General features: G+C 42.8%; 2 protein-coding genes across 8 annotated transcripts; both read left to right on the top strand.

Moving 5' to 3' along the window:
* The first annotated feature begins 329 nt into the window (after window positions 1–329).
* tomm22 (translocase of outer mitochondrial membrane 22 homolog (yeast)) lies at window positions 330–3,717 on the top strand. The gene is made up of 4 exons (XM_086195190.1): window positions 330–642; window positions 1,328–1,446; window positions 1,618–1,735; window positions 2,806–3,717. The coding sequence occupies exons 1-4, from the start codon at window positions 553–555 to the stop codon at window positions 2,878–2,880; spliced, it is 402 nt and encodes a 133-aa protein (XP_086051316.1). The 5' UTR covers window positions 330–552; the 3' UTR covers window positions 2,881–3,717.
* Window positions 3,718–4,122: 405 nt separating this feature from the next.
* Window positions 4,123–13,278, top strand: dmc1 (DNA meiotic recombinase 1). 7 transcript variants are annotated; one of them, XM_086194783.1, is made up of 14 exons: window positions 4,123–4,144; window positions 4,435–4,496; window positions 5,539–5,583; window positions 5,673–5,819; window positions 8,718–8,800; window positions 9,757–9,809; window positions 9,899–9,940; window positions 10,018–10,090; window positions 10,577–10,668; window positions 10,757–10,830; window positions 11,419–11,533; window positions 11,708–11,768; window positions 11,870–11,986; window positions 12,921–13,278. In XM_086194783.1, the coding sequence occupies exons 2-14, from the start codon at window positions 4,440–4,442 to the stop codon at window positions 12,988–12,990; spliced, it is 1,029 nt and encodes a 342-aa protein (XP_086050909.1). In that variant the 5' UTR covers window positions 4,123–4,144; window positions 4,435–4,439; the 3' UTR covers window positions 12,991–13,278. The 7 variants fall into 7 exon arrangements, with proteins under 7 accessions (XP_086050909.1, XP_086050907.1, XP_086050908.1 ...); XM_086194781.1 differs by having other exon boundaries at window positions 4,126–4,149; window positions 5,536–5,583; XM_086194782.1 differs by having other exon boundaries at window positions 4,127–4,144; window positions 5,536–5,583.
* Window positions 13,279–13,338: the final 60 nt, after the last annotated feature.

Consider the following 13,338-nt stretch of genomic DNA (forward strand, 5'->3'; position numbering starts at 1 on the left):
ACCACAAGATATAACATGCAGATCTTAGAAATTACTCAATTGAGTTGAACATGTAGCCTTGATAGTAAAAGTGTTCCCATAACTTAGCACGAGAATACTTTCACTGTCAAAGCTACATTTTTAAACATTCAATTTTTTTTTACCGGTGGAAGTGGGCTTCCATAATCTTCAGTTCATGGATTTGTATTTTTCTTTATTGATTGATTGATAAGGTTTGCCTAATCAATCAATTCATGACGTTCGACTGCTTATTGCCATTAGACAGCTCCACCGGCAGAGGGCGACATTTTATTTTACGTGAAGGCCAATGTGACCCCTGCCCTGCTATCATCATCCGGCCCAGGCAAGTCTCACGTTGTCTGACTGTGACCTCAGACTATCGTTAGTCAGGTGAACGTCTCAGAGCATTCGGTTTAAAAGGAACCGGTGGGTGGTAATCAGACATTTCTGAAGTGACGCTCGACTTCACCTTGTGTCCTAGCGGCTTACTTGTTGCTGGAGTCGCAGTTGAAAAATCAGCCGGACGGAGAGGACCGGGATTGAGGAGCAGATATGGCCGGAATCGAGGAGCTTTCCCCCGTTGCGGGCCCGGTGTCTACCCGCCCCCCAGAGGACGAGATTGACGACGATGAAGATGATGATGTAAGTACCTAGGCATTTACTTGTATTCTTCGGACACATAAATAGTGAAAATTCAACATGGAGCCACATGGGGTGTTTCTGATTGCCCTTGTTTTAGCTGTACAAAGCTAACGTTGCTAGGCTAAAGCTAGTTTAACTGGCTAGCTAGTTAACAGAAGTGGTCTGATCAGTGCTTTAAACTCGCAATGTCTGTAACAAACCTCAGAATAAGCGAATAAATATATCGTCATCTTCCGCTTATTCCTTACTAGTAAGGGTCGCGGGGGGGCTGGAGCCTATCCCACCATCGACGGGCGAGAGGCGGGGTTCACCCTGAACAGGTCGCCAGTCCATCACAGGGCCAACATACAGAGACAGACAACCATTCACACTCACAGTCACACCTACAGTCAATTTAGAGTATCAATCAGCCTCGTCCCCTCTTGATGTCTTTGGACGGTGGGAGAAAGCCGGAGTACCCGGAGAGAACCCACATAGGCACGGGGAGAACATGGAGACTCCACACAGAAAGATCCCACGCCCGCGCTGGGACTCGAACCCGCAACCTTCTTGCTGTGAGGCCACAGTGCTGACCACTGCACCACCGTGCAGCAGAATAAATATATATGGTCAATAAATGCTTTTGTGTCCGGGGACCGGTGTATTTTTTGTAATGTGACACGTCTGGTGCATTTGTTTCTGTAAGATGGATGAGACCCTGATTGAGCGGTTGTGGGGCCTGACAGAGATGTTTCCCGACACAGTTCGCAGTGCTGCTGAAGTGTCTGCTCAATGCTCTGTCTCTCTGGTCAAGAAGTTTTACAGGTATGTATTCAAAGTTGGGGTTTTTTAACCTTCTTAACCACAAAGTCTTTGTGCAAATTCATTTTGTCTGATAGTGTTACCTTATACAATAAGAATTCCTACATCTTTGCATACCTTGAACTGGTGTGTCTTGACACAGCATAACCTGATCGAATTGTGATCATGCTTCAGTTTTTCCCGTACAGCCCTCTGGGTGGGAACGACCTCCTTCATGATCCTGGTGCTACCTGTTGTGTTTGAGACAGAAAGATTACAGCTGGAGCAGCAGCAGCTACAACAACAGAGACAAGTGAGCGTTCATCTGCACACACGCAGGCATTGGAGGTGGATCGTATTCTACTGCACTGAGATTGAGGACGTATTCAGAGTCGTGTAACAACTATGATGTTTTTCGCACAGATGAGGAGTGAATGTAGCGCAGGAAAGGCTACATATGATACAGGATGTAGACACATTCATCTGGACCTGACTTGTTAATTTAGCTCTGAGTTCCCTCTGATTGGCTGACTAAAAAGGAGAATCTCTATTTAAGGTGATTCAACAACTTATGAGACACACTCAGTGTTAAGCTTCAGCTTCTATTTTAAATTTTGGTAATCGTGGGAATTATTCTTATTACTTATTAATATTAATGCTGCTTCTTTAGCATGCCATTTATGGGCTTTTGAACCGGCCACCCCCTGTTCAGCAATCCAAGTCTGTTTGGTAGACCCTCACTACAACTGTTTCCCATATGTGACTGAACCTGATGTGCCTCCATAACACAGAGAACAAGTGGCGTAAGTCACATGACACGGTTTATTTTCTCCCAAAGAACTGAAACATAGAATAATAAATTATGATGTTAACAAGCTTATGTTTCATATCACGCAATATATGAACTTCTGTAACTCTTGCCAGAAAAAAAGACTAGTGGTAATGATCTGAAACCCACAATAAGCAAACGTCTTCATGGTCATGCGATTACTGTACCTCAGCCACAGGGTATGTGTCAGAAAATTTGTAGTGTCCGCTCAAAATCCTGCAAAGACCCATACACCCTTTCTGCCTGGGTGGCCCAAAAAAGGCTCATTAGCATCAAATGTGTTGCTTATATCAAATATGAATAAATGGTTGAGACTATCTCACCCCATGGGAGCAGCAGAAACTGTTTGCCGATGCAGTGCATTACATGTGGATGAAAATTTGATACTGTAACACATGTTAAATAATCCTCATCTCAGTACTGAACAAAATGATTGACTTTTTTCAAAATGTATCAGCCCTACTTGTAGCTTAATGCATATTAAGGTAATTATGATTAATTATTAGAGTTGATTGATGAACTACCTGAATTGATTAAGTCTTCTCTTCTCCTAGATCTTGTTGGGACCCAACACTGGAATGTCTGGCAGCATGCCTGGCATGATGCCACCTGCTCCTGGGAAGATATGAGGGACAGGAATGGTTGACATGAGCCTGTGATCTACTGCTAATGTGGGGCTGGCAGCAAGGAGAGACAGAGAGATCATGGAGATAGGCGAAGAACTGCAATATGTTTAAAAGACGCCAACCGTGCAACTTAGGCTCAGTCAATTGTAGAGTCAGCAAATCAGATGGGATGAAGAGGATGTCAACATGTCTCTTGGTGTCTCTCCTGACTCCATCATCATGCAGAGACTGATTTTTCAGGAGCACTGCTTATACTTTCTTTTCAAAATGTGTTCTAATATCAATAAAGAGTTCTGTACAGCAGATACAGATGGCTAAATCAAAAGAACAAACCAGAAGATTTCAAAATCTGTCTTTTTTTCATTCTTAAACATGTCAGGTTTAATGTGGCTGTGTAAAGTTGTAAATGGAGATATGTGTTAAACAATTTGACAAGTTGAATTTATATACACAATGTTGGCTTTTGGAAAGGAATATACAGATAACCTCTTGATGTAAAGCTAAATAACACTTGTCTACATGTTGCACCTATTTGTTATAGAACTTACCCATCACTATGCTTGTGAACGTGTCCAAACAAGCTACAAGTCTGAATAAAAATAGACATAGATAAACATAATCAATGGCATGTAACATTGAAACTATTATCAAGACAGTGTTTTGGTTGATTGTGGTTGACAACATTTTGATGCTAATATCTCCATATTACCTTGTTCCCTCTTCAGAGAATGTTTTTGTTTTCTCCAGTGTCATTCTTGAACTCTGAACCCTGTTCTATTCACCAGGACCATATTACAATGCCAAATAAAATGACAACTGTCTTTTTGTTGAAATATACAATTTTTTGACTGGTGTTAACCATTCTATAATATCTGAAAGATGAGACAAAGGATATTCTTCAAGGTCATGAACCAATACAATGCAATAAAATCTCTCAAAATAAGTCTTAGGCTTTAGGCTTTGGTGCTAGTCAGTTATTTCACTGCAGTTTTTATTTTAATTGTTTTCTCCACCAGCTCGTAAATTTAAAGACCACGGATCTTGTACAGCAAACTTAAGGACAGAAAAAAACCTTTGCGCTATCACAATGTAGTTCGTTTTCTTTTAGGTCAGCCAGTGCGACATTACAGCTCACATGACATCACCGAGAAAGAAAATAATGTTTTGGTTAGCTATGGCCGTCACCCTATCACAACTAGCAACTTTAGATTTCCGATTGCACTTGAATGCACCTTAAGTACATCCTACATTCCCGCCAGGAGCGAGAGTAAAGTGGATATGATAGATTACCTTGATGTTTGACACAAAATCGAAAGCCGCTTTGTTTTCTCCGAGCCTCATAATGTTGTCATTGTATGCTAGTTAACATGCGAGTAGTCAAATGAGATAACTTGGAAATATAATTATCTCTTTTAATGGTTTTAAAGACCGTCATGTTGGTTCAGTAAACTGTTGTAGATCGCTAGCTTAATTTAGGAAATTTAGCTTATGAAGCTGGTTTTGGCTAATGTTCCTTTTCAACTGACCTAACTGTACCTAATTTTACTTTTTCATCAGTCAAAATGAAAGTTGCAGAGGATCAGGTTGTTGAAGATGATGCTGCTTATCTGGATGAAGAGGTAGGGATATAATATTTTAGTTAACCAAAGGTTAGCTAGGTAAGAACTCCATGATAAGAAAATGTGAAAAGGTCCTGAAAAGTAGAAAATATAGAAAACCTAAGTTTGGACATTTTCCCGTTTGTTACAGGTTAATATATAAAACCACCTAACTGTACACTAATTTTAGTTAGAGTAATTTTACACAAATAAATTTTGACCTGGATTTCTCATTTCCAATTTTATGAACAGAAAAGATGTTTCAGAGACTGCTAAGTTTTTGTCATGGCATGTCTCATGCATATGAGAGATCCATATTTTGTGACACACATATGCCATTACCAATACTGATTCCAATTCCTTTTTTTTTTTAGTGATTATATTTATTGTTGGTGGCATGGTGGTGCAGTGGTCAGCACTGTCGCCTCACAGCAAGGAGGTTCCGGGTTCGAGTCCTGGCTCGGGCATGGGATCTCTCTGTGTGGAGTTTGCATGTTCTCCCTGTGTTGCGTGGGTTCTCTCCAGGTTCTCCGGCTTCCTTCCACAGTCCATAGACATGCAATTGGGGACGAGGCTGATTGGATTCTCTAAATTGACCGTAGGTATGAATGTGAGTGTGAATGGTTGTTCGTCTTTGTATGTTGGCCTGTCCAGGGTGAACCCCGCCTCTTGCCCGTTTACACTGGGATAGGCTGCCTACGGTCAATTTAGAGTATCCAATTAGTCTTGTCCCCAATTGCGTGTCTTTGGACTGTGGGAGGAAGCCAGAGTACCCGGAGAGAACCCACGCAGGCACAGGGAGAACATGGAGACTCACACAGAAAGATCCCATGCCCGAGCCGGGATTCAAACCCAAAACCTCCTTACTGTGAGGCAACAGTGCTAACCACTGCACCACCGTGCCGCCCTAGAAAATGGCAAATATTTGGAACTAATGCAAGAACCATAATTATCCACAATCCAAATATTCACATTATTTGAGAAAAGGACTCACAGTACTTTACAAAAGTCTCTCCATCTCTCACGTTTACTCTTATTATAACTTTTTCCCTCTGACCAGCAGGACTCCTTTTTCCAAAACACAGACCTTTTACAAAAGCATGGGATCGTGAGTATCTGCAGTTATTTTTCCATCAGACCAAAAAAATATATTTTTTAAAAAGTCATTGAGAGCATCATCTCTCCGTTTCCTTTAAGAATATGGCAGATATCAAGAAGCTGAAGTCAGTAGGTATCTGCACCATTAAGGGCATCCAGATGACCACTCGCAAGGCTCTGTGCAACATCAAGGGCTTGTCAGAAGCAAAGGTGGAAAAGATCAAGGAGGCTGCTGGGAAAATGTTGGTGAGATGTGATGTTTTTTAAACTATTGCATTATTTATGTAACTTCTCGTCTCGTCCTCCGCTTATCTGGGTCCGGGTTGCGGGGGCAGCAACCTCAGCAAGGAAACTGAGGTCGTCATATCCCCAGCTGCTTCCACCAGCTCTTCTGGGTAAATCCTGAGGTGTTCCCAGGCCAGTCAAGAGATATAATCCCTCCAGCGTTTCCTGGGTAGGCCCTGAGGCCTCCTCCTGGTTGGACATGCTTGGAAAACCTCCTGGGGAGGCGTCGAGGAGGCATCCTCACCAGATGCCTAAATCACCTCAACTGACTCTTCTCAACATGGAGGAGCAGTGGCTTCACTCTGAGTCCCTCCCAAGTGACAGAGCTTCTCACCCTATCTCTAAGGGAGAGCCCAGCCACTCTGCAGAGGAAACAGTTGAGGGTTGGAATGCAGATTGACCGGTAAATTGAGAGCTATGCTTTTTGGCTAAGCTCTGTCATTACCACAATGGACTGGTTTAACGCCCACATCACTGCAGACGCTGCCCCAATCCACCTGTCAATCTCCCGCTCCAGCCTACCCTCACTTGTGAACAAGATCCTGAGATAAACTCCTCCGCCTGAGGCATGATCTCTCCCTCGACTTGGAGTGGGCAGGCCACCCTTTTCCATCTGAGGACCATGGCCTCAGACATTGGGGTTCTGATTCTCATCCCAACTGCTTCACATTTGGCTGTGAACTGCCCCAGCAAGAGCTGGAGGTTGTGGTTTGATGGAGCTAAGAGGACCACATCATTTGCTAAAAGCAGAGACGACATCCTCCACCAGCCGACTGCGCCTAGAAATTCTGTCCATCAAAGTTATGAACAGAACCGGTGACAAAGGGCAGCCTTGGCGTAGTGAAACCCTCACCGGGAACAACTCTGACTTACTGCAGGCAACGCAAACCAGACTCTCACCCCCAGTAGAGAGACTGAATGGCTCTTTGAAAGGGGACATCCATCCCATACTCCCGGACTACCCCTCACAGGGTGCTCCTGGGAAAATGGTAATAAGCTTTCTCCAGATCCACAAAACACATGTGGACTGGTTGGGCAAACTCCCAGCACCCTAGCCAGGGTATAGAGCTGATCCATGGTTCCACAGCTGGCATGAAAACCACATTGCTCCTGCTTGATCTGAGGTTTGACTATCAACCTGACCCTCCTCTCCAGTACCTTGGCATAGACCTTTCCGGGGAGGCTGAGGACTTTGATCCCTGATAGTAACACACACCCTCTGGTCCCCTCTCTTAAAGGTGGGGACCACCACCCCGGTGTTCCAATCCAGAGGCACCACCCCCGATCTCCAAACAATGTTGCAGAGACGTGTTAACCCCTACAACATCCAGAGTCTTGAGATACCCAGGGCGGATGTCATCCACCCTGGAGCTCTGCCACCACGGAGTTGTTTCACTGCATATGCGACTTCTGCCCCGGAGATTGGACGACAACCCCCCCCCCCCCCCATCCTCCCTCAGCTCTGTTTCCTCCAAGGAATACGTGCTGGTGGGATTGAGGAGTTCCTCAAAGTGTTCCTTCCACCATCAAATTATCCCCCCAGCAGCTTCCCATCCACACAGTAACCAGTGTGGGCAAGTTGCCACCTTACCCCTCTGAGGCAGCAGACGGTTTGTCAGAACCTTTTTGGAGCTGACCAATAGTCAATCTATGGCCTCACTGAACTCCTCCCACGCCATAGTTTTTGCCTCGATCACCATGGCTGTACACCGCTTGGCCTGCCAGTACCGGTCGGCTGCCTCCGGAGACCCACAGATCAGCCACGCCTTGTTGGCCTCCTATAAAGTCAATGTCACTGCCCCTGGGATGCGGTCGAAGCGCTGCCGGAGGTGGGAGTTGAAGATCATCTTGACAGGTTCTTCGCCAGGTGTTCCCAGCATTCAATCACTACTTGTTTGAGCCTATGAGGTCTGCGTGGCGTCTTCCCCAGCCACCTGATCCTCCAGTAGTACAATGGAGTCTCCAGTTGGGGCACCATCCAGCACCCTTCCCAGTGACTCCAAAAATGGTGGGTACTCTGAATTGCTGTTCGGCGCATAAGCGCAGACAACAGTCAGGACCCGTTCCCTGACCCGCAAGCAACCCTTTCGTCCACCGGGGGTAAACCGCAACATACAGGCAGAGAGTCTGAGGGCTGTCAAAAAGCCTATCCTGGCCCTCCGCCTCTCATCCAAAGCAACTCCAGCAAAGGAGGGAGTCCAACCCCTCTCAAGGACTTGGGATCCTGAAGTGGAGCTATGTGTCGAGCTGAGGCCGACTATATCTAGCCGGTAGCGCTCAACCTCTTCTACCAGCTCCAGCTCCTTCCCTGCCAGAGAGGTGATGTGCCATGTCCCAAAAGCCAGCTTCCGTGTCTGGGTATCAGACCGCCAAGGCCCCCACCTTGGTCTGCTGCTAAAACCCCATTGCAATGGGCCCTTCTGGTTCCTCCTGCGGGTGGTAGGTGGTAGGTGGTAGGAAGAGTCCATGTAACCTTTTCGGGCTGAGCCTGGCAGGGACCCATGGGTGAAGGCCCAGCCACCAGACACTCGCCCTGGGCCTGGCTCCAGGGCGGGACCCTGGTAACCCTCCGGACTGGGTATACAGTCTCTTTGGTCTTTTTTAAATTTCCCATGAACCAATTGAACCGTTATTAGTCTGGCCCTTCGCCTAGGACCAGTCTGCCTTGGGTGACCCTACCAGGGGCATAATTCCCCAGACAGCGTAGCTCCTAGGGTCCTTAGGGCACTCAAACTCCTCTACCACGATAAGGTGATGGTTCCAGGAGGATTTATTTATGTTACTTGTACAATTTTATTCTTCTCCTGTTTGGTTGAATTGCCTTTATTTAGAAAATAACAAACGCCTTCTACTTTTTAGAATCTTGGTTTCCAGACTGCATTTGAGTACAGTGTGAAGAGGAAGCAGGTGTTCCACATCACGACTGGGAGCCATGAGTTCAAGTTAAGAATTTTTCTTACTGTTTGTGAAATTATACTGGTACATTATTTGTGTTATAGTGATGGAAACTGGTGGTGCAGTGGTTAGCACTGTTACCTCACAGCAAGAAGGTTTGGGGTTCGAGTCCCGGTTTGGGCATGGGATCTTTTTGTGTGGAGTCTCCATGTTCTCCCTGTTCCTGTGTGGGGTCTCTCCGGGTATTCCGGCTTCCTCCCACAGTCCAAAGACATGCAGATTGGGACTAGGTTAATTGGATACTCTAAATTGACAATGACTGTGAGTGTGAATGGTTGTCTGTCTCTATGTGTTGGCCCTGTGATGGACTGGCGACCTGTCCAGGGTGAACCCTACCTCTCGCCCGAAAGCCGCTGGGATAGCCCCCCCCCCCCCCACAACCCTTAATAGGATAAGTGGAAGAAAATGGATGGCTGATGGAAACTCAAATCCTTTTGAATATTTGGGTTAGTCTGAGTCTAAAATGATCCCGGTTGTGTAAGTCATCTGCATCACTCGAGTCAGGTTTACCCAATCGCTAGCTCATAAGGTTCTGCGTTGCCAGAACCTGCTATGAACTGCATGAGGAGGGGCACACTCAAGTCACTAGTGGACCGCAGATCAGCGATTGTTGGTTCACTCAGACCCTTCAATTGACTTTGTTGATACCAATCAACATTTTTCTGTAAGTTATGTAACTTTGGGCTGCCTGCACAAGAGTATCTGTTGTTATAAGGCTCTAAAGGTTGCAAGAGGTTTGTGGGTGATGCTATTTGTAATTTTTGTTTAAATATCAATCAAATGTGGTAGAGCTCAACTGATCTGGGTCAATCGGCGGTACAGATCCATGAATCATGAATCATTTTAATGGATCCACTTGAATAATTCAGTTAACAAGTGAGCTTTATTCATATGCTAAAAGAAATATGATTTGACAATTGATTTTCTGGCCTTATCTCTGCAGTAAACTGTTGGGTGGTGGAATCGAAAGTATGGCTATCACAGAGGCTTTTGGAGGTGAAGAGACACCCTGCACCTCTCCTTGAATACACTTAACAAATCTTTAAACACTGGCTCAACATTGTCAACTTGTTTTCATCCCACAGAGTTCCGCACAGGGAAAACTCAGCTCTCTCACACACTTTGTGGTAACTCTTTTGCATATTTCTATAATTTATTTCATAATTCAAATAAATGAAGCAGACTCTGGGATTTTTTTGTCCAGTCACCGCTCAGCTGCCAGGAGAAGATGGCTACTCAGGTGGAAAGGTCATCTTCATCGACACAGAGCATACCTTGTATCCTCACAGTGATCGGAATGAGTGAATGAGTGAGAATTTGCGCGACATATTCCTTCTATACAGGATTCATATGGAAATCCCTGGAAAAAATTGTGGAATTTGAACTTTCTTTGAACTTGAGAATTTCCATGCCGGAAAAAAAAGTATTTGAAAAATAAATAAGGTCATGCAGATTTGCTTCACAAATGCATATTAGAGTTTCTGGTGTTCAGTTAAGATCAATTTGTCTCTTTATTTTTTTTAATGAGAAAATACAGGTTTTAAGACACTTATGGTCATGAAAATATTCCTCAAAGCCAAAAAAAAAAAAAAGTTATTGGTTCATATGTTTATGAACACTTGTATTTGTTTACATTTCCATTAGTTGACTACAAAGTGTTCAACATATGTATGAACCAGAATCTCATTATGTGATGGCTGTTGTATGGTGTTTCTGTCTCTCTGCCATTGTGTTTCCCACCTTCCTTAACCTTATGCACACAGTCGGCCGGACAGACTGAGAGACATTGCAGACAGGTTCAGCGTGGATCACGATGCTGTCTTGGACAACGTGCTTTATGCCCGCGCCTACACCAGTGTGACAATACTGCTTCTTGAAACCAAACATAATGAGATGTGTATCAAAATATTCAAGGTGCTTAAATCATTCTGCTGTCTCTACAGGTGAACACCAGATGGAGCTGTTGGACTTTGTAGCAGCCAAATTCCATGAGGAGGGAGGCGTTTTCAAACTCTTAGTAAATATACAAACATCTGTGCAAACTGTGCACTCAAGATGTGCAATATCAACAACATACACTCACTGGTTAATGTACCAGGTACACCCAGGTAGAACTAATGCATAAAGAGATAATGTCAAAATTTAATATTATAACTATTGAATGTCTTGGAGAGACCTGTTTTTTTTGTAACTTTTGAGCGGTAGAGATGGATGGATGGATGAACTTTTCAAACCTGTCAGCAGTAGCTTTTAGTCACCATCTCTACTGGAGAAGCCCTAGAGTAGCCTGAGTGAATATTTTCCGGCCAAAAGTTTTAAGTTGTTCCCTCAAGTTAATTATCTTGAGGCAACAAATTAGGATTTGTTCTCACAATTGAGTTTTTTTGAGGTTATTATTGAATATACTTTGTTCCCAAAAATAAAAATGTGGGAAGTATCTTATTATCTGGCCTCAAAATAATTCAAATTATTTAAGTGATATTGTGTGCAAGGATGGATAAATTGAGAAGGGAGAAAGCTTTTGGAGTTGGAGGGGAAAAAATGTTTGTGATTAAAAAAGTCAGTGATTAAAATGTGTCCAACTTTTCATCCTCCTGATTATTAGATTATCGACTCCATCATGGCTCTTTTCCGAGTAGACTTCTCTGGTCGTGGAGAGTTGGCTGAGCGACAGCAAAAACTGGCCCAGATGCTCTCCAGGCTGCAGAAGATCTCTGAAGGTCTGAACAAAGAGTGTGTGTGTTTTTTTTAATATATACTGCTGTTCATGGATGAATTCAGGAATTCTGTCTCTCATATTGTGGTCAAAGAATAAAAGTGTAACGTGCCTTATAAAGGTGATTATTTTAGAATTTTTCCCTGGCATGAAATATCTCCTCATTTTTTGTTCTTAGAGTACAACGTAGCCGTGTTTGTGACCAACCAGATGACTGCTGATCCTGGTGCAGGATTGACGTAAGAAATAGCAGTTCTTCTCAGTCGTTTCCAATAAACTCTGTTTTTTAAATATATTTGATGGAAACATTGTTTAAAATAGTTTTTCTTTCTCTCTTTAGCTTTCAAGCTGACCCCAAGAAACCCATTGGTGGACATATCCTGGCCCATGCCTCCACCACCAGGCTGAGCTTGAGGAAGGGCCGTGGAGAGATGAGAATTGCCAAAATATTTGACAGGTAGTTGGCAGATTTAGAAGAAAGTAAATTAAATATTTTATTGTTTTGCTTCAATATAAAAAGTCATTTGCTTTAATTTATTGATAAACTTGCAGGTGTCTTTTATTCAGTTAATCAATAGGTTACTATTTCATTTATGTGATTGTTATATTTTTTTTTTGCCTATATAAATGGCTGAGTCAATATTCATTTTTTTCCCTAAATTCTGAATTTCTCCTGTTACCATGTTGTCATGTGAGATAAATGTAAATTTAAAAAAACAGCTGTTTTACAAATGGGATCCAGGGGTCTTCAGCACGTTATCTTAAACATCCTGGCTCTGACCCTCCATCCATCCATTTTCGATACCGCTTATCAGTTAAGAGTTGCAGTTTTCATGTCCTTTTCCTTCCTTGTCCTTTTTTCCCTATATGTTTTTCACTCATTCACTCATGGCTTGTTTCAGGAAAAGGGGATAAGTATGAAAGTTTAACAAGATAATTCACCAAAAACATTGTTGTTGAAAATTGATGTATCACTAATATTGAAAGAATGACAACCTAAACAAACGAACATACTGTAACTTTGATACTCCATTGTGTATTGAGCAGAACAAAGTTTCTACCATTTAGATTTTCTCTTTTTCCCATCCATTTCAAAGCGTGTGCGGGTTGTACTTGTGTAAACTTCTTTAAATTTATATTTATATTTAAACTTCAGTGTGTAAACTGTTTTAAATGTATCTTTTTAGTGAAGAACGATACTCTGTTCTCAACATAAACATACTTGCAGAAATAAGATGACCGGATGATTTAATCCATTGTTGAGCATGCAGTGCAAAGTGTAGGACTAATTTTTATATTGACTTGAATAAGACCTCAAAAATTAATTGACTTTTTGGACTCAAAGTTTGTGTCTCCCAACATGTATCACTGACTTCTCTTGTTTTTTGCAGTCCTGATATGCCGGAGAATGAGGCCATGTTTGCCATCACTCCTGGAGGCATTACTGATGCCAAAGAGTGAAGGATAGCAATGACACTCGCATACAGCACAGTTCCCTGTCCTCACTTTTGATTGAAGGTATTGTTAAGGTTTTGAAGTATTTTTATACCCTTTATTAATTGTTGTAACTTCATACATTGTGACAATAATCATTTAAAACGTTATATAACTTCATTCAATGTGTTTAATGTATTCTATTTATAACTTTGTATACATTTCTGTAATCTATTTTATGTATGTATTCTATTTATGGCTTTATGGTATAGTTCCCTGTTAAAGACATGTTGAAATAAATGCAGTTAAAAGACATCCAGGGTTTGGTCTTTTTATTATGCGATGTAATATTAAAGCGATAGTCGTTGCTGCCCT

This window comes from Aulostomus chinensis, chromosome 23, assembly GCF_037954235.1.
Source record: "Aulostomus chinensis isolate RoL2024-O1b breed Wild chromosome 23, RoL_Achi_v1.0, whole genome shotgun sequence".
NCBI lineage: Eukaryota > Metazoa > Chordata > Actinopteri > Syngnathiformes > Aulostomidae > Aulostomus > Aulostomus chinensis.